Below are 20,868 nucleotides of genomic sequence, written 5' to 3' on the forward strand. Positions count from 1 at the left end.
TAGTCAGACTAATAGTCTCAACTGATTGAGTGTTTCTCTTTAGCGTCCCTATATTTAGTTGATGCAGGGCAGAGGTAAATTGGAGGTGTTCGGAGATAGGCCTTTAATCTTTCATGATGATGATGTGTTCCAATGTGTGTCTGTGCTTTTCTCCCAGTCAGTGCAGCTCTTCATGGGTGTCCCCCTGGAGGCGTCGGGCATTGACTACCACGTGGCCCTGGCCCAGAACTCTCTGGCCCAGTGCCTCTCATGCCCTGCACTCCAGAATGAGCTCTTCTGCCAGCTGATCAAGCAGACGTCACCACTGCCGGGGGGACACCGGCTGGCTGGTGTACAGGTTAGGACTGCTTTCATTTCAACAGAACACATCACATCATTACCAAAAGAAAGAAAGCTGGATTACTAAGTTATCCTTCTAAAATGGCACCCGCCGTGGTTGCTTAGTGGCTATGGTGTTGGGCTACTAAGCACGAGGTCGCGGGATCGAATCCCGGCTACGGCGGCCACATTTCGATGGGGGCAAAATGCGAAAACACCCATGTACCTAGATTTAGGTGCACATTAAAGAACTCTAGGTGGTCCAAATTTCCTGAGTCCCCCACTACGGCGTGCCTCATAATGAGATCGTAGTTTTTCCATAAATCTTATCCAGAAATCGTAGTGTTTCCAGAAATCTTATCACTGTACGTAGCCTGATGTAGCATTCGCCTTTAATCAGGAGCCACATGGCCTGAATCCCTGTGTGATTCAACATGCATACCAACAGCTGCATTCGACATGTTTTGAATGGGTTCTAGCAGTTGAAGCACACCGTTTTTTTTACTTGCTACACGTTGCATTGAACACTGCATAGTAATACCGCCTGTCTTCTGCATTAGTTCCTACCCTCAAACAAAGGTATTGCTGGGATAGCCGCTGTTTTGTAGCTCTACGTAAGACATCTGTTGCTCGTGGCCTGAGCTCCTCCTCTCAGTTCTTTTGTCCCTTGCCATCAATACCGTGCAGCAACTGCTGCTGTGCGCTACTCAGTCCTTGTTCCTGTGCGACTCGTCCTCTGAGAAGGGCTCCCCGACGACAGACAAGGCTGGCGGACCACCACCTCCGCCAGCCCCAGCGCCACCGTGCCATCAGGCGCCGCCACCCCCCTACCAGCAGCCAGCTGACTGGGTGCTCGTGCAGGGATGGCAGCTGCTCTCCCTCTCAGTGGCCCTCTTCCCGCCACGCAACAGGACCCGGTGGCTTTTGAGGAAGCACCTTTTGCGGCATGCGGACTCCAGGTGATTCACTGACTGGCCATGTGAAGCAGGGTGGTACTACGCTCATGACACAAGTGTGAAAAACAGTGCTGACATGGAAACACGCCACAGGGCAGCATTTCCTATTACCGATGGACCTCATTATAACCAAGTCACATTTGACACAAAACTAGCTTCGTTATATCCATTATTCCTTATGAACGTTTATTTGTTAAACTCTGGTAGCATTCGAAAAATGTTTATTTGTTTCATTATATCTGATAAACCATTATATCCGTGTTTGTTATATTGATGTTCGACTGTAGAATTATGGAAATGTGGTGCTGTCATCATTCAGCTACAGCGAGAACAATAGATAGTATGCAGACTTGTTTAATCTTTGTGCTTGTGGCTTCGTATGTTCATCCAGCTGTATCTTTCCTAATTTCCGGGCAGTCATATTTTTTATAACTGCTTGAAGGTGATAAGCCTCTGAACGCATGTGTAATCATTGTGAACTGTTGCATTTATAGCGCAACATTTTGTTCAATAGGTGGCAGTAGCACACCCAGGATCTCTGCCAGGGGGGGGTTGACAGTTTGCCTTAGTTTGCCAATACCATTTAAACAGCACTAATTTCAATTTCTTCACGGGAAATTGTCAAAAAAATGCACTTTTTGCGCAAGTTTGCGAGTGTGCAGACAATTGCGCGTCTTACATCTTAGTTGCAGTACTCAAAAAAGGGGGGCTAACTCGGCTTCAGGGGGGAGGGGGTTACAACCCCCGAACCCCCCCCCCCCCCCCCGTCGATGCGCCACTGATAGGTGGTGTCCATATCCACCACCCAACGATGGCGCTCTCTGGGTAAGAAATATAGATCTCGAAGGCCATGCTTTTGCTGGCTGCAAGTGGCAGAAGCGATTGCGAGAACTGGAAACATGTCAAGGACGTGAAGTTTTGGACATCGCCTATATGTTCCATTTGTAAAGACGCAAGGTTGTCTGAAACCAAAAGCATAAAGTTTAAGCAAATTTCCACGTATTGCCCATCGTCCAACCATGCTGGCTGGACTGACATGCTTGTAGTTCCCATAGGCACTAGTGCCAAACTTCTCTCTAGTAATTTTTGTGGGAAACTCTATAACCCCGGGCATTGATAAGGTAATGGCTGTCCTCTTGTGTGATCACAAGGGTTTGGTCAAGCGGGTAGCACATATACAGGCAAATAAAAATGGGTTGGACTGAATGTGTGACTGAATTCGAGTGGCATCGCGAGATGATGAATGGCAACTTATTGATATACTCAAATCGTGTAATTGGCGTAGTCTGCCAATGCTTGAAGTATGTGACCAACAACTTGGAGGATAACATGAAAACTTGAAGAAGAAGCAAAGGATCATGCAGTGAGACTTGAAATGTAAAATTACGGGTGAACATCAAGAAACAGGAGGGTGTCAACATGATTGACTGATGATCTAAAGTATAAGTTATGCAGATTCCAGCAAGAACTCATTGTGTTGGTGCTCGCAATACTATGTGCGAAACTTCCAAAACCACCTCACTGCAGGAGTGAGCCGGGCCAGTATGCGTCATTCTGTGGCCGGGCCCTGGAGCGTGCCCTGAAGGCGGGTAGCCCTCGGGAGTGCCGTCCCTCACGCATGGAGGTGCTCAGCATCCTGCAGCGCAACCCGTTCCACCACTCCCTGCCGCACTCCATTCCCGTCCACTTCCTCAACGGCACCTACCTGGTGAGGAAGGGGATGGGTGCAGATCCAAAGCACGTCAGATGCAAAGCAGGTGCAGATGCAACGCACGTGTTGGACCCATGCTGTCTGTCCTCAGACCCAGTGTCCACACTTGTGGACATCGGTTTTCATCCTCGTCAAAATTAAACCAGAAATGATAAGCTAAAATATCTCTGCTTAAAGTTTAACTAGATGCAGGCCGCACTATATATAGCACATTTAATCACTTTATTGCCACTTGTTTTTGGGAGAACTGATACTTTATACGAGAAGAAGGGAAATCGAGGGGTCTATTTTTTGCTAGTCACAACCAGTGAAGCCAACAGACAAGTGTAATTAGATCCTCTCATGCCCCGAGTGCTGTATCCCTTAGGTGCGAATGAAAGCATGTGAGAGTGGACCGAAAAGAATGATGGATCGATGAGCACCGCATTTTCGCACGAGCAAGGGAAAAGGGGGAGGGGAGCGATCTCGCAATAACGCAGTCAAGCACACGCAAGTGAAGAGGGGTGTGTGGGGGGCAGGTTGGCATGCGTTTCCTTTCCTAGCGCGGCTGTGGCTGTGCATGGCTGAACGCATACGCAGGCCACGTGCCCTGTTTTTGAGGTAATCTGCCGCATGTGCAATGCATGCTAGCTGAGATGACGTGGCATTGTGCGCTGTCTTCCCGCATTGCGTAATCTTGAGTTTTGGAAACGTGTTGAAGCGAAAGGCAGACGAAGCCTTTGCTCCCCGCTGCTGGCACTTTTTATGATAGCGTAGTCCCACTGCGGGCGATGCTATCAGCCTCGGGGGCGGAGTGTACACGAAAGCGTGGCTGGCTTCACTTCGTACTGGTGATGTGGAGACGATGTCGATATGGCATGAAATCATATGTTTTGTTGGCGACTCAAATTTATCGCGATTTTTTTCTCTCATTCACATTTGCTTTTTTCGATTGCCCGATAATTCGGAAAATTTAACGGCCCTTTCTATTAAGAAAAGTTAATCAAAGACTGTACTTATTTGCATAAAAGATGGAATTTCATTGTAACAAAATTTGATATAATAAAGCAAATTGCCGGTCTTACCTTTTTCGTTATGTCGAGGTTTAACTGTACTTCAAAGATAATCTGTTCTCGTTCACACAGGACCATAAAGTACTCTTTATTTCTTCTTATTTTTGTAGGGGACACTGTGGTGTTGTCAGTGCAAAAGAAAGGTTGTGAACTCATTCCAGATGGCAGTTTTGTTGCAGCTACAGTCAACAACCAATTTTTCAGACATACCCGATAATTCGGATGCCTTCACGGCACAGCCACGTGCTCCATAGAGCCAATGCATGCGCTAGGACGTCTGTAATCTCAGACGTGGAAACCCTTCGCCGTCCTATTTCCCGGACTTTCTGCCATGACCACGGGTTCGAAACGGCAATAATCAAAGCCACTGCTCTCGCATGCCGATCGGCTAGCAGCCATAGCCATCAAGGTGGAATCGCTAGGCCTAGCTCTTTCGACGTTCGCTTACAATCTTTTTGCTGTTCGGTGCCGTGTTTTTCATTAAAAGAATTCGCCACTGTCAGCAATGGCGCCGACTTCGCTATTGTCATCCTTGCCGATGGCGCAGAAAGTACGGCAAGGTTCGTGCGTTGCAAATTGCCAGTTTCCAAAAGTCACCTTCGCCGCAGTACAGCAGTGTAACGCGGTCAAGCATTCTGAATGTAATGCGGTGAAGCATACCGAGAGCGGAAAGGGGCCATTGTCACGGGGCCACTGTCACACAGTTTCTATTCTAATTATACACACGTGCACCCGCCATCTTCTGTCACAGTACGAGTGTCGATAGGCCTAGTAAGTGTGCTGGCAGGTCTTCAGAGATATTTCAGACGTGCCTGCGACGATTTGAGCCCTTTGTGGCAGTAAAGGGCATGCAGTAATTTTTTTCTTTAACCTACCCGATTTTGCAGGACGTTTTTGCGGCTTCCACGGAGTCCAAAAATCAGACGTTGACTGTAGTTATTGAACATGATTTTCATGAAATTAATTGTTTGCATGAATCCTTTACACGAACTGTTTCCATGTGCGACCTACTCAGACCACTTATAAAGAAACGTAAAACCAACATTTTGGATGCTTGCTTCCGAGTTGAACTGACCGCAAGTCTTCCTTCTGCCCATTCCAGGTTGTTGGCTTCGATGGCTCCACCACAGTAGATGAGTTCATCGGGACATTGACCCAGGAAGCCGGCATGCGTGACCCAAGCCAGTCGGGCTTTGCCCTCTACAGTGACGACCCCATTGACAAGGGTGTCCAGCACTGCCTCAACCTCTCCACACATGTGATTACTTCCTGCTCACCTTTCTTTCACACCTTGCATCCAGAATGTTACAGTTCAAATTATTCTTGTTGAGTATTTGACATTCTTGCTATGAGAATGCATATTTGGAGTTGCAAGCAATAAATATTTGCTTCACTGTAACCGATGCTTAGATTCTGCCTTTTTCGTTTTGTTATAACAGTAGGATACTCATTCAAATAAAGCATGGGCAGTAAAATTTTAGATTTGTTTCATTATATTCAATATTTTATTTTATTTGTGGGCATTACATTGAGGTCCAATGGTATAAGTACAATAGTTTAGATAGAGGCCCTGTAGTGAGACTGCCAAAAAGACTTTCAGCTAGCTAAAACCTTTGCTGGATAATCTATCAATGAAACATACGGAACTAAGCTACTCAAGCTAGAGCAATAGTACATGCACTAGAAACATTATATCTACATCACAAGTTCAGATTTAAAATATAAATACAGTCGCTGACTGATAATTCGTACTCGACGAGGACCACCAAAACGTCCGAATAATCGAGAGCTTGAAATACTGAATTCGCCCAAAAATAAGTGACTTTATTTCATAAGTGGCCAAAAAAAGGTGGTCTGTATTCTCGGATCATCACTTTCGGAGATACCTTTAATTTCATGTAGCTAACACAAGGCGCAGTGGCGTCTAGGAGCGATAGCATTCTTGGCACAGTGCCAAGCACGTTATCTTTCGTTTGGCTAGTGCAAGACGTATCGGCATCTGCAAGCAACGTCATTATTGGCACAGTGCCAAGCACGCTATCGTATCACAGCGCAGAAATGCTGCTGCCCGACACTTCCTATACTAGTAGTCATAGGAACTATCACGAAAATGGAAGTATCTTAAGTGATCGTCCACGAATACAGCCCAAGTTTGTCAACACGTGTTGCTCAGCGCACATACTATCTTATAAATAATGTGACTGTACTACAGGGAACTAGAATGCCACATTATATGCCAAATATACACGTGTTAGAACAAAGGCTTGCAATAAATTGAAACATTTAACTGATGCAGAACTTTGAGTGGAGCAACTAATATTATTAGAAGCTGTTTCACTGCCTGACCTCGAGCTTTGCACTGTGTAGCTGTAGCAAAAGGTAGCCATAGCGCTAAGTCATGGATAGGAGCCATACAAACAAGTCATTGCAAAAGCCAAGTAGGGGCACAGCTAGCACTGTTAACGGTGGCACTGAGGTACTGCTGTGGTGACTGTAAATTTTTTTCTGACTCACACACCCATGATTTGAACCATTTAAATCAGTCAATTGAAATTGGAATGAATTGTAATCTTGCCATCAAAGAATTCAAGTGGACACGCCTTCACACTCCTCCCAGTCAGCACTGTAGCAGAGTGGGGGGCAGCGTTGTACCTTCCACTGCTGGCATGAGCATTGTGCACAAGCGCACTTGCATTCCCACTGAGTGACTGAATGTAACTTGTTAGGATACACTGGTTTATGTGGAGAAGACAGCAAACACTCAGCTAAAGCTCTGTACTATTGCTGCTGTAAAGAAGGAGAGAGGCGTGTTTCAGCCTCATCACGAACACCTCACAATAGCTGATAAGAGTCAATCTTAAACACCAGTTTCTGCTAAGTCTGCTCCACTTTTAGCACACTACCATAAGCACTTAACAGGACACTTACACCCCAGCCATCAACCAAGCTTAGGCAGTGTGTTTGAATTGAGCAGAGAGCATGATTGTAGACTGGCATTCACTGCGTTCTTGTTCTCTAAATTTTTTTCCTGCAGAAGGGGGACTCCTTGCTGGCAGATGAAGTTTACCTCTGTAGCACACTCAAGGTGAGCAATTGCTGTGACATGTTAAGAGTGAAAATCCATGATTCGCGAAGGGTAAGCTCCACTGGTCATTCTGTAGCAATTTCTTAATATTGTTACGTAAAACAGGAGCAGTGGCGTCAGAGGGAAGAGGCTCGTGGGAGGACGACGAGTAGTAAGTAGGGGAACCAGCGGCTGGACGTCTAAAAGGAGTAGAGTGCATGGAGGTCTGGCGAGATGCGTAGGTCCAACGGCGACGGCAATAACGAGCAATGTGCCCGGCCTGATGACAGGAGAAGCAGATGGGCTGATCGTCGGGCGTTCTCCATTCCGCAGGGTTGCGGAAGGAGACAGGAGAGGTGTAGGATCGTCGAGCAGGTCCAGAGGAATAAGGCTGAGCATCAGGACGAGTCAGTGGGCACGCCGATGGAAGGCCGAGATTGGCAAACTCCTGCCTTACTACAGCTTGAATGAGGGACACTGATGGCTGCGTTGGGTCACTGGCGTGGGATGTAAACACGGGTGGTGGAATAGGTGCAGGACAGGCAGCTTCAATCTCGTGACGAACCATACGTGTAACGTGGTCACAGGTGGGCGGCAGGCAAACGGCATCACGCGATTAACTTGCAGCCGTATTGGGCAGCCGGGTGAATCTCTGGGTTATACGGTGGCTCTTGGCATGTTCAAACCGCCGACACTCTTTGATGATTGTGTCGACGGTATCAATGTTGGTATACACGAGCAGGTTAAAGGCATCGTCGGCGATACCTTTGAGCACATGAGAAACCCTCTCGGACTCAGGCATGTGCTCGTCAACCTGGCGGCAAAGAGCGATAACGTCCTGGATGTAAGAGACGTATGACTCGGAGGATGTCTGCGTACGAGTCGCAAGTTCATTCCGCGCAGCATGCTGCCGGCCAGTGCTGTCACTGAAAAGGTCGCGTATCTTCTCTTTGAAAGAGTCCCAGCTTGTAATGCCCGCCTCGTGCGTCTCGAACCACACCCGTGGTGGGCCATCGAGGTAAAAAAGCACGTTGGCGAGCATAAGGGTCGGGTCCCACCTGTAGCTGGCGCTGATCCGTTCGTAAAGGTTGAGCCATTTGTCGACGTCAACCCCATCCTGGCCGGAAAAGACGCCAGGATCACGAGCAGGAGGCAGAACGATGTAGGTGGGAGCCACGGGAGGGGCAGCGGGTGAAGACGTGCCTGCACCGACTGACATGGTCGGAAGCGTGATGAAGCGGCCAGTTGCGGAGCTCCGTGATGGAAACAGGGAACTACCCAGCACCTCCACCACAAAGATGTTACGTAAAACGACAAGGCGGGACTATTTACACTGTGTTTACACTACACAGACACAGTAGCCAAGATGGTGGACAGCCACCAGCACCCGACAGAACCGTCTTCTTTGTCGTCTGCCCCTGGCAGAATGTGTCTCTCGTAGCAATATTATAAGGAGGCTTTCCCACACATCTAGTACCCCGTCAGACAGGCAAGTTGAGTGACACTTTGAGTGAGTGTACTTCAGCATAGTGCAATTTGCAGGCTGTCGCATGTAAAGATATGGTGACACTCGCCGTAGAATGCACTCTCCAGCGAGTGCATTCATCGATCTCACTTTGAGGAGTCAAAGTTTATAGCTTCGGTAGCAGTGCTTCAAAGATTTATACAGTAAAACCTTATTATTTCGAACGTGCATACAGTGGTCTGAGAGAAACAGACAGTACACTTCAAGCTACAACCTCCGACGGTTCTCCTTCAGTCCCATCTCATGCACCATTGAGGTTGCAATGCACGTACTCCTTCATCACAACAGCATTGTGAGACACCTGTTACTTTCCAGGGCGCTGTTTCTGTGGTGTAGCAGCAGCTCTCTCGTGTGTTGCGTAGTGCCTGCGTGTCGCCCCTGCATGTCATTAGAAGACAGTCCAAGAAGCTTGAGCGTGAATGCTAAACCAGGCTATCGCTGTCAATGCTTTACCAAACTGCGCATTTTTTTGTTCCATGGTAGAAAAGCAAAGCAAAGACCTTTGTAGGACGATTTCACTAGAGTTGTGATTTGTAACCATTTAGAGCCCTTTCTATGCTACTGCCTCTTGACAAAGGTCTTCTTTTTGCAGCTCTGTGATGTCATCTCACGCTGGGAGCAGGCCCTCCGAGAGCGCCACCTAGGTAAAGTGGAGAATACCCGCGTCATCTGCCTCACCTTTAAGAACAGGTGACTGTCCCTCTCATGCTACTCATGACACTTGAGCTTCCCTAAGTTTTCTCACAACTTGTTGGGCATGTAATTTAATTAAGAGTTGGATTGTTTATTAAGTGCAGGTGACAGACATGCTGACAGAATGGCCATCACTGAACTAGGTGACTTGTATAGTGCAAGAGCCTAAGACAGAAAGTTCATTTCTTTGCAGGTGTCTTGACATTCGTTTAGCTACTTTTTGTTTATTTGATTGTTTTTCAGTTACATTCATTGGGTTCATGACTTTGGTTTAGCGTGTTGATTCTTCACTGTGATTGTTGTGCTTATCATTGCTGACAAATCAGCAAATAAAAGGAAATCTGCTTAAAATTTGCCTGGTATCTTTACTGGAACTGCTAACAATGCAAGCAGTACAAATGCAGTTGGCGGGTATTGTAACCACATGGCCACCAGCCAAATGCTGCTGGCTGTGCGTACGGTGCTGTGGTTTAATTTGCCAGTGGTGTAGTGGAGGGACTGTCTGGTAGAAGCGTGCAAAGTGTGACTCGATCGTTTCATCAGCAAGCACCTTTGATATACAGTGAAGATCAAAGTTGCTTTGTGAGAGGCCAGAGAAAAGGCAAATGTGTGATGGACATGACTGCGTACAGATGCTACACTGCAGCCGTCAGTGTGCACGTCGCGTGATTGAGAATAAGTGTGCCAGCAAAACAGCTACTTCTGATGGCATCATTTATAGAGTGCAGTACCATATTTATTCGGTTATAAGGCTGTCAAATTATAAGGCGAGTGTGCCAATTTGAGGACCCAAGAAAAAAAAAAGTATGCACACTATTATAAGGCGATATAGAGCAGCCAGCACATTATTCAAACTCGGCAGGGATTGCCCGAAATACTGGATTACTAACACAGCCAAAACGCAAAATGGCGACCACAAAATATGGGGAAGGGAGCTCTAACACGTGGAGTGCAGATTGTATGTGAATTTTTTCCTTTAGGTGTTGCTTCATGGCAGCGCAAGTATCGCCTTATAGTGTGGCTTCACGGCATTGCGGCGCGCGCTGCCGTAAAGTCACTTTATAGGGCAAAAGTCACGCTGCCATGAAGCCTCCCCTAAAGGCAAAATTCAAGTATAAGGCGGGTGGTGACTCCGGGGCTAAAGATTCTGGGAAAAAGCCTCACCCTATATTCGAATAAATACGTTGTCGTCTTTAATTCTTGACCTGTCTCAGGAAGCAGTGAGAGTGATGTCTGTGCTGGCTGTTGTGCTTTACTGCGTGCAGGCTGTTCCTACGGCAGTACCAGAAGGCGGAGACTGAACGAGAACGGCTGCTCACCTGCTATGCCTTGCACGGGGAACTCATGCAGGGCCGCTTCCCCCTAACACACGAAATGGCCCTCGAGATGGCTGCCCTCATGGCACAGGTCAGCTCCTGGTTTATTGCTCAGATAGTTGGTTTATTCACTCATGTGTGTGTTCCCGTCTCTGTTTTTGTCTATACTGCACTGCAAAGACTTCTGTGTCAGCAAAGTACATGAGCCTTCTTGCATTTTGACTCCCACTGAAACGTGGCTGGGGTAGCCGGGATTCGAACCTTCAACCTCCTGTTCAGCAGCACAATGTCATAGCCACTACATGGGTGTCTGTTCTCGTTTGTCCCTTTGCGCGTAGTCATGCAGATGTTGGCTAGCCATGGCAAGCAAATTCTGTTCGGCATGTAGCATGTGAACAGCTTTGTCCATGCTTCATTATTTATTGTGGCACCAATGGCATATGTTGGTCAGTCAGGTTGCATAATGTGACACACCCATGGCAAAGGCCATTGATGTTTCGCTTAATACTTTCCTAGAAAGCTATGCTTGTGGAAAGACAAAGCCATGTCACACATTAAATTTTACTTCTGCAGTTGCATCATATTCCTAAAGCAATTCCTTTTAAAGGCTATTCATTAACTCATGACAATTACCACACATAATTTGGTGCCTGCCTGTGGCATGAGTCTTGGCCAGAAGTAATGATTTCGTCTCCATTGCCCCCACATTTATTTAGCCGGTGCTGAAGTACCAGATATAGACACAGACAATAGCCGACCTTGCAGCTCTGTCTACTAGATTGTATGCCAGATTTGTCAGCGCATTCTCGTTTGTGCGGTGTGCAGATCGAGTATGGTGACCAGTCGGGTGAGCGGGCGCGGTCCAGACCCCAGCTTCTCCAACAGGCCTTGGAGCGCTTCTTGCCCCAGCAGTTCCTGCTGCCAGACAATAAGTGAGTGCATGCTCCTGAAATAAATGTGCATGTGTGTGTGTGTGTGTGTGTGTGTGTGTGTGTGTGTGTGTGTGTGTGTGTGTGTGTGTGTGGTAGGAAAGGGTGGGGGGGATGATTTTATTGGAAGCTTACAGTGCAGATGTTATAAATAGTTCCAAGTTTCTTAAAGCAAACGTTTCTTTGCGTCTTCCCCTTGCTTTGCAGGTGCTAGCTGTCTTGTCGCGTAGATGTGGCAGGGGGTGTCACACATACTATTGCTTCATAAAAGAAATTGTGCATCCAACTGTAGAACTTGAACCAGGATCCCGTCGCACAATTGCCAGATGAATCACCCACTAGTACAATAAATCAGTCATGACAGCTACGATGATGATGATAACATGATGACTGGTTTAATTGTACCTGTAAGTAGAGTATCAGGCTATTGTGGTGGGGCACCTTGGTTCAAATTGGACATTGCATCAGTAATTTAAAGCAGTGGTCAAGCTGACGTTGCTATTCGTGACATCATACTGACAAGTGCGTCAAGCTGGGCAGTTTGGCAAAGTTGCACAACAACAATAAAAAGCGCAAGAGAGACGGGTACTAAGAAATGTTTCTTTGCTTAGTCCCTGTCTTTCTTGTGCTATTTATCCATCATTATGCATCATCATACTATTGTTGAAGTTGAAGTATATTTATTTACCACACAAACTACAAAAGAAAATTGCACATGAGATGTGGTTGGGAAAGTGGGAGAAAAGCTACAACATGTAGCTTGACTGGCCCCACCAACAATTATCATTGTTGTAAGGCCATCCTCATTATCTTGCCACCGCCTTACCACTGTCACCACACATGCTTGCATCACACACATTTGCTTGCTCTACAGGAACATGTAGCACCACTTGCTAACACTCCACAATTCCAAACAATTGTAGGTTCACGACTAAATAGAAAATGCTTTGCATAACACCTACTTACAACTCTACTGCCATCTTTTCCTTATGAATGCTTAAGCATTGAGTAAGTTTGTGTGTTTGTGAACAAACACGTGCAGCAGTGGTGTGGGATGGTGTGACTGCTTGCCTCGAAAGTGGCACAGTCCTCACAGCATACACTTGGCAACAGAGGGGATGACATGTCAGTATAGTGATGAAGTAATGCAAACACATACTCTAGCAGGTGACTATGATTGGCTGCTGCATGACATATACACAAACTCATGCTATGAGGGAACAAATGAAAATTTACAAACCGTCTGGTGGCTGAATACAAGTCTCATGCAGGGGCGAATCACCCCATCAATAGTCACCTGCTTCTTTCTTATTCTTTGCATCTATGACCTTCATGCATCCTTGGCACGAAACCCTTCACCTTACCCGGGGAGATTTTTTTTTACATCAGGTGTCATTAGGTCTATGCAGCCTTTTCTGGTACATCTTCACACTGCTATTAGCAGAGGGGCATGAATTGACACAGATACACAGAGGATAGACAAGATGAGCACCACACATGTGCTCATCTTGTCTGGTGCATACCTTGTGGTGCATATTCCTCCACCCACACACATGGTTGAGGGATAAATGGCCGGCACATGATGCATTACTGGGAGCAGCCTCTCCAGCAGTCTTGACTTGTCACTGCCTATACTGCAGTGTGTGAAGGAATGCCAGTTCAACCATTCCATTCTCGTTTGGTGCGATGACAATGCAGGAGCCAGCAGGAGAGCCTCGGGGAGAGGTGGGCCACCCTAAAGGGGAGGTCCGTGCAGGACTGCGTGCGCATCTACCTCAACTGTGTCCGCAAGTGGCCCCTGTGCGGCGCAAGGCTATTTGCGGCTAAGGTTGGTGCCTCATCATCGCTGCCTCATCTTTGCCAAGCTCCTCATGTGTTTATATGCTTTAATGTGATCTAAATCCGAGTATGCGAGTGTTTTTGCATTTCGGCCCCCATCAAAATGTGGCTGCCATGGCCGAGAATGTAACCTACGACCTCGTTCTCGGTGGCAGAATGCCATGGCTACATAGCCACCGCAGTGGGTTGCAGTATTTTTAAAGCAAAACTTTCTTTAAATACTCTACCATGTTTGCTTGGCAGTGTTTGTCTGGCACCTCTCGTGTTCCCAGCACACAACGCTTACAAAAAAACTCAAGCATGAACACATCACTCACGCCAAGCAATGCGCTCACGTGGAAGTCTGGTGTCTCTCGAGTACAACGCACACAATGCGTACATCTTGCAAAATGATAGGTTAAACAGAGTAGACTCAAGCATCAACGCATCAAGTATGCCAAGCAATATGCTCACATGGAAGTGCTGACGGGCAGCGTTGTGACTTAAATCCGAGTGGTAGTGAGACTAGAGCACTAGAGATGCCTAGGCAGGCTTCTGAAGAAACAAAAAGAGAGGGTCAGCTCCATGCAGGTAGCCGTCAGACATCAGCGTCAGGCAACAACGTCTGCAGAATCATGAGAATGCAAATCTTTCGAACAGGCGTTGGATCTCTACATTTTTTAAATTCTACTGATATCAGCGTGTGTGCTCATAACAAATATTAAATATAATGAAGGTAGTTTAGTGCCAGATGTGACTTTGGTATAATTAGGTTATTTTGTATTTCTGGCGTCTTTACAGATGAAGAGCAAGGAGCAGCAGAGCCTGTGGCTGGCTGTGTCCGAGGATGGCATCAGCTTGCTGGACTGTGCCACACTGGTGAGAAGGCTAATCACTGAACGCCACTATTCTTGTCTTGCTGCTATTATATTATTTGTAAGAGCAGCAATCGTGGAATCTTTCAGTCATCGACACGTGTGTAAGCCACTCCATAAACTGCTACCTTAACTCCTTCAGGAGCTTATTAAAGGCCGCATGTCCAAAAAAATATACGAGCACCATTTTAGGCTCTCCACACTTCAAGTTAATGGTCTTCAAAAGGTTAAAACAAAAATAAAAAATTTTCAGTTTTCTGTGATGTCCACATTCCAGTAAAAGAAAATTGCATGCAACTAGTGAAAACTTCACAAGTGTTCTTTGCTGCGTATGTGGCAGAAAACACTTCTCATGCATTCTTACTTTATTCATTGAGTAACACATGTACAGTACATTCTACCATGTCTGAAATGGCTAATCCAATCATTTAGAGATGACAAGCACAAGAAAATGCTACATATTCAGCAGTGAATCGGCACTTCACTGTGCATTCCTCACGTTGGCAGCTCTGCATTCTTGCAGTGCCGATGTGCTCTGGGATCTGTCAGAGGACTTGTTGAGTACAATCAGGCACTATCACAAAGGAGGCACAGAGACAGATGTCACAAGCACTGTCATTCCTGCTGCTGTTATCGTTTGGTGCGATGTCATTCCTGCTGGGGCCTGTCAGTAGCGACTGCGGGTCGGCCTTCTTCAATACTGGCTCTGTTATTTTGTTGCTCGGCTGACAATGTTTTTTTGGCAATGTTTTGCTGCAGGTGATTAGGCTATTCGGAGCAAATATTTCTCCAAAGTGTCATTGCGGAGAAGCTTTTATGTGTTTGCATCAGTGAGGTATTCTCAGTAGCTGATGCACAGTGCTAGATGCAAAATGAGACATCATCCTCGAGTTCCAGTATTTTGTTTCATAGGGGTTAGAGTCACATTAGGTGAAGTTTATCCACCACTTTATGAAGAGAAATAGTACTGCAGTATGACAGGAATGCAGAATCGAATGACCTTCCCCACCATGTTGCATCAATCAGTTTTACATTGATGTTTTTTGCAAAACCTAACAGCACTTGTACTTCAATAAAACCGCAACATGTAATCCCGCCACTTATGGAATACCCTTGAGGAAATTGAACTGAACTGAACTTTTGCATGCACAGATCGTGGTTGAGGTTGACTATCAATATTGTTGGGGCGATAAGTCCACTGTGTTGGTCTTCGATGAAGCTTTTGGCAGCTGCTAGCCCTGCGTTGCGTAAGGTCCACAATGTTCTTTAATACTCTGCACCACTATATATTTATATCAGCATTGTGTACGAAACCATTTGTAAAATAATATTTCAACCTGGGAAATTCCAGTCAAATCTACAGCATTTCTCTGCACATGTTTAGAGCACTTCAACACCAGAGTCATCTGCATCAGGACGGTCACGTTCTTCGGTGAAAGCCTCATCATCGAGCTTTCTTCCAGCAAATTTAGGCTAATCTGGTACCTGTCAACCTCTGTAACCAAGACTGCATTCTTGGGTCGTGGATCCCTTACGGTCTTAATGAGGGTGATAGCTACTGCTGCTGCAGACAGAGGGCAGCACTGACAGTCCTCACTTCTGCCCCCGCAGCAACCGTGGGTGCAACATCCGTACTCAAGTGTCATGACGTTTGGCGGCTGCCGGGAGGACTTCATGCTCGTCGTCTGCCCGGAGGCTGGCGAGCCCTGCACAGAGCGTCTGCTCTTTGCTATGCCCAAGGCGCAGGTGAGCTGTCTCGAGGTGACATAAAAAAATTGACCTTCTTTGTTTGCCATTTTACCAAATATAAAATTTGGATTTATGTGCTAATATTCTCTAAAAAAAACTCTGGAACGGAAAGCTCTGGAAAGAATTTGGCCCTTTTCAAATCAACAAAGTGTGTGCTTGCCCCCAAACACTGCTTATGGCAGATTTCACAGAGTAGCCGCAGCGCGCGTCTCCTCCTCTAGCCCAGCCACATGCTGCCTCTGCCCTATCTTGGAGGTAATCTGCGGCAGCTGCAAAAGTTGTGCAAGACGAGATGGCTGGTGGCTGCACGTGCATTGTCATCGCGTGGGCCTAGTGCAGGAAGTCGCATTATCTCGTTTTGGAAACGCGTTGAAGGGCGAGACAGCAGAAGCATTTGCTCCCCTCTGATTGCGCTCTTAATCACGGCAGCATTGTGACAGTGAATGTCCGTGGTCATTGAGTGAGATCTGTTCATGTTTGTCCGTGTGCGCGTGGCACCATGCTTGCTAATTTAATTGGCAAGTGAATATTTCCTACAGTTTATACAGCTGATAATACTATGAACCTTGTGTAGTTGTGTAACACAGTTAAACCTCAATGTAAAGAAGTTCAATATTACGAAATTATCTATATAATAGGGTATTTAACTTTTTATAACTTGTCTGTAGGACACCATGTATTTTGAATACCCGTCGCGGTTGCTCAGTTAGCTAAGGTGTTGCGCTGCTGAGCACGAGGTTGCGGGATTGAATCCCGGCCGCGGCGGCCGCATTTCGATGGAGGCGAAATGCAAAAACGCCCGTGTGCTTGCGTTGTAGTGCACGTTAAAGAACCCCAGGTGGTCAAAATTGATCCGGAGCCCTCCACTACGGCGTGCCTCATAATCAGAACTGGTTTTGGCACGTAAAACTCCAGAAAGAAGAAGAACCATGTATTTTGAATCTCAATATAACGAAGTGTGTTTATACATGATTTCAATATAATGGGATTTCACTGCCACCACAAAGGAATACTGAGACATTATATGGAAACTACCGCGGACACAGATAGTTCAATGGTTGAATTACATGCAGCTACTCGTGAACGTGTGCTGCGTGACCGAGAGCTACTGTCAGAACAAAACAGCATCATGTTCTATATAACGCCCAAGTGTGACAAGATCCTAGTGCACCGACCATGCTCTAGGTGCAAGGGAAAGCATGCTAGGGTGAGCCAAGAAGTATGGTGGGTTGATGAGTGCTGTCTTCCCTCGCAAACATCGGGAAAGAGGGGGCAAGTGATCTTGCAGTAACGCAATCAGGCGCACGCGAGCACAACGGGGCAGGTTGGCGCGTCACCATTTCTAGTGCAGCTGTGGCTATGCATGGCTGTCAGCGTGGTTGGACACATACACTGCCAGTACGTCCTGTTTTAAATGTAATCTGTTGCATGTGCAAAGACTGGGCAAGCTGAGATGGCATGGCATTGTGCACTGCCTTCCCGCATGTTTGACACTGGAGGTTGTGTAATCTCGAGTGTCGAAGACGTGTTGAAGTGAGAGGCAGACAAATCATTCGTTCCTGTGTCGTCCCACTGTGGGCAACACTGTCAGCCGCGGTGGCAGATTGGACTCGAAAGCGTGGATGCCTTCACTTCGTACCGCCAATGTGAAGATATTATCGACACGAAAACCGTATCTTTTGTTGCTCACTCTCAAATTCAATAAAATTATTTTTTTCTCATTCAAATTTCCTTTTCCCGATTCCTGATAATTCAGAAAATTTTGTGGCCCCTTCTATGCAAGAAAAAGTCATAGGCGACTGTACTTATTTTCAATAAAGAATCAAATTTCATTATCTTGAAATTTCGATATAACAGAGCAAATTGCCAATTTTAGCGACTTCGTTATATCAAGGTTTCTCTGTACTTTGCTAAGTATTGCTAGCAATGCTTCACCTGTTGAGCAAAACTGCAAGATTCTTTTTTATTCCTTTACTTTTCAGTTTGAATTCAAAGCTTCCATTATCAATCTTGGTCACCTGAAAGAGATTGATGCACTACGTGCCTGTTCAGCAATTTATGCTGTGTCATTCCAGGTACTAGATGTCACTCTCCTGGTGGCTGACTACATGAATGCACTAGGTGCCACAGGTGCAAGCGTGGCACCCTCTCCCGGTGGCAGCCTCGTGGTGGGAAGCGGGCGGAGCAGGCTTAACATGAACCCCTGTTCCGCGACCTCGTCGCCCGCACTGTCCACTGCCTCGTCGCGACGACCGCTGCTGCCGACCCCCGACTCCTGACGGTCGCCATCTACCACGCCCCGACACCGGCCCGACTCCTCCGCTACGAGCACAGGTGGCACTGCTGTCACTGCCTCGCCCCGCAGTGGCAGAGCCACCTGGAAGTGAGCCAAGTTACGGTAGTTGGGGGCGTGGTGCCCCCCTGAAAGGAGGCGGCCCAGGTGAGAGCCTTGTACCTGTCTGCCAACTGGTGCACGTGTACATCTCCCGGCAACTTTTGCAACGTTCGAAGAAGAAAAAAAGCAAGTGTGGCCAAAGTGCACAGCGCTTCAACGAGAAGTGAAGCAAGAGTTGCCAATGCGATTCTTGAAGGCGCATGCACTATTCCTCGTGCCATCCGACGTATACTACACGTGGTACGGTTCCTCGTGTGATCTGATCTGCGACTAGTCATACCAACAACTGCATCCAGCAAGCTTCTGGCTTGTTCCGACAGGTTAAAACTGTCGGAGCAGCTGTTTTTCAGGACGTAGCATGTGTTGTCTAAGACACGACAATCTACCTTGTGTCCACTGCATTATCTGAACTACCAGAAGTGTGCTGCAAGGACTGCCTGCACGTGCACAAGCACAACCTACAATGTTGGACGTGCTACAGTGCTGTTGCGCAATCTAGAGAGCGTTGCCTGTAAGTCACAGACGGCTGCAGACAGCTTTTGGCAAAGTGTGATGAATCCACTGCGTGACATACAGGATCTGGCAAAATAATGGCCAAGACTGCTTCTTTGGTTTACGAGCTAGTGCATCAGGAGGTGTTCAAGGAGCTGTTGTTCCGGCCTGTGTGCCAACGTGACTGTGCGCAGAACTTTGTTTCCTCTACCAACCCTCGCCAAAGGGTCGTGCCAAGATGTGCCACATGACTTCTTGTCAAGTGCTCAAAAGGTTTGCACTACATCTGTCACTGCACGGTGGCGCTGACTCGTATTGTTGCTACCGCATTGTAAAAAAGCTGCTGCGAGTAGAGTGTTCTAAACTTGTTTTCTTAGAGAATGCAGGCCAACACACTCGAGCTCTCCAGCGTCAGTCAGTGAACTAGGCTTACAAGCCGGTGTAGTTCGTGCAAGTTGCAGTGCTCACAAGCAATGAGGACAAGGGATACGCTAAAAGTGCCAGACCACATGATGCTGCCCATAGAGTTTCTTACAATTATACCTAGAGGGAAAGGCAGCACTACAGTGCTGTTTTACGCTTGTGAATGGCAGGACTGACATACTTCTCAGAGAGCCAGGAGACATTAAAGATATGTCAAACAAACAGCATTCTATCTGTCAGAATGGTAGAGTGTCATCTAAAGCATTGTCTAAAATGCTGATTTTTCTGTGTGATTAAATGAGAACACTTTTTTACTAAAATGCGAACACTCATGCTGGACTGTTTCGTTAGTACATCAAGTGTGAACGGTTGCAGCATTTTGAATAACGCTGTAGAAAAAGAGGCGAATGTCTGTGCTCGTCGCTCTACATTGTTATTTGATCACGTGTTTCCGTTTTCTTTGCTTAGATGTTGCACTGTTGCGAGCAAACAATAACAGAGTATGTACTGATGAACCAAGACTCTTTTAATGAATATTTCATTCCAAGAAAGCTTTGTTTGCACAGCTATGAACATGTTTTAGGCCAAGTCACGTTCAAGACGAGCCAAACAATCCACATCCCGGCATGTCCATGGCGACACAACAGCCATTAAGAAACTCACTTAGGTAGTGGTGTCCTCTAGGTGATATTGTGAAAAACTCTATGGTGCTGATCTACATGAATGCTTAAATGCTGTTTCCACAGACTGTGTAAAGGAGAGTGTAAAGAACATTGCCTTCATGGCCTGCTTCAGGATGCAGTTCTTGGAACAGGCACACTTACTTTTACGTCTATCTTGGCATCATGTTGGCTGCTGCTTTCAACAAACAGCATGTCTCATTGTTAGTTGCCATCATCTGCATAATTTGTTACTGCTCTATGTGAAGTTGTTTGACATCTCAAGGAACCTCTGTTTGAGCCAATGCTAAATAGCTTTGTATGTAAGAAAAGGTTATCACTTGTACAGGCTGCCCTTTACAACTGCACACAAAAAAATAATAATAATAACAGGAAATTCAGGTGTATTTCCCACATACTAAATAATTGCACAAGTCAATGCTCGAATTTTTATGAAGACAACCCGGCATAATTTATAGGCACGATGCAAACTTGCAGGAACAATGCATCATGCACTGCCATCAAGCTGCATGTGAAAAAGCGAATTTTTCATAACGCACACCACCTTGTGGCAAAATATTTTTGTGTTTGTCATTCACTTTGCAATACAGCGAGATAAGAATGCACCATTTCACTAAAGACATGCGTTGACCTGCTATCTGCAACAATAGAGAAAGGCTTTTACCGTTATGAGCATTTGTGTTGCCATGTGGTACTGGTTTCGTGAGGCATAAGTACGTAATGGTAAAGAAGTGCAACCACTAGGTTTTAGCAGCCACCCGGAGCTCTTGAAATGTTCGCCCGGCTGTGTTGTCTGTAGTCGTGTGTTTGAAGTTTTTTCCGTGTGGATAACTGCATTCAAGGAATACAACCACCTCTTTCATCAGAACATC

General features: G+C 46.4%; 1 protein-coding gene across 1 annotated transcript in view; it reads left to right on the top strand.

Moving 5' to 3' along the window:
- The window catches only part of LOC119463695 (uncharacterized protein CG43867-like), a 59,205-nt gene extending 40,794 nt beyond the window's left edge, over positions 1-18,411 (top strand). The window contains exons 18-29 of the mRNA XM_049655341.1: positions 158-337; positions 1,006-1,277; positions 2,802-2,982; positions 5,140-5,295; positions 7,072-7,122; positions 9,219-9,316; positions 10,585-10,726; positions 11,461-11,567; positions 13,263-13,392; positions 14,184-14,261; positions 15,869-16,003; positions 18,082-18,411. Of these exons, the coding sequence (XP_049511298.1) occupies positions 158-337; positions 1,006-1,277; positions 2,802-2,982; positions 5,140-5,295; positions 7,072-7,122; positions 9,219-9,316; positions 10,585-10,726; positions 11,461-11,567; positions 13,263-13,392; positions 14,184-14,261; positions 15,869-16,003; positions 18,082-18,285 (1,734 nt within the window). The 3' untranslated portion in view covers positions 18,286-18,411. The remainder of the gene's footprint in view (positions 1-157; positions 338-1,005; positions 1,278-2,801; positions 2,983-5,139; positions 5,296-7,071; positions 7,123-9,218; positions 9,317-10,584; positions 10,727-11,460; positions 11,568-13,262; positions 13,393-14,183; positions 14,262-15,868; positions 16,004-18,081) is intronic.
- Positions 18,412-20,868: the final 2,457 nt, after the last annotated feature.

Source organism: Dermacentor silvarum, chromosome 9 (assembly GCF_013339745.2).
Source record: "Dermacentor silvarum isolate Dsil-2018 chromosome 9, BIME_Dsil_1.4, whole genome shotgun sequence".
NCBI classification, from domain to species: domain Eukaryota; kingdom Metazoa; phylum Arthropoda; class Arachnida; order Ixodida; family Ixodidae; genus Dermacentor; species Dermacentor silvarum.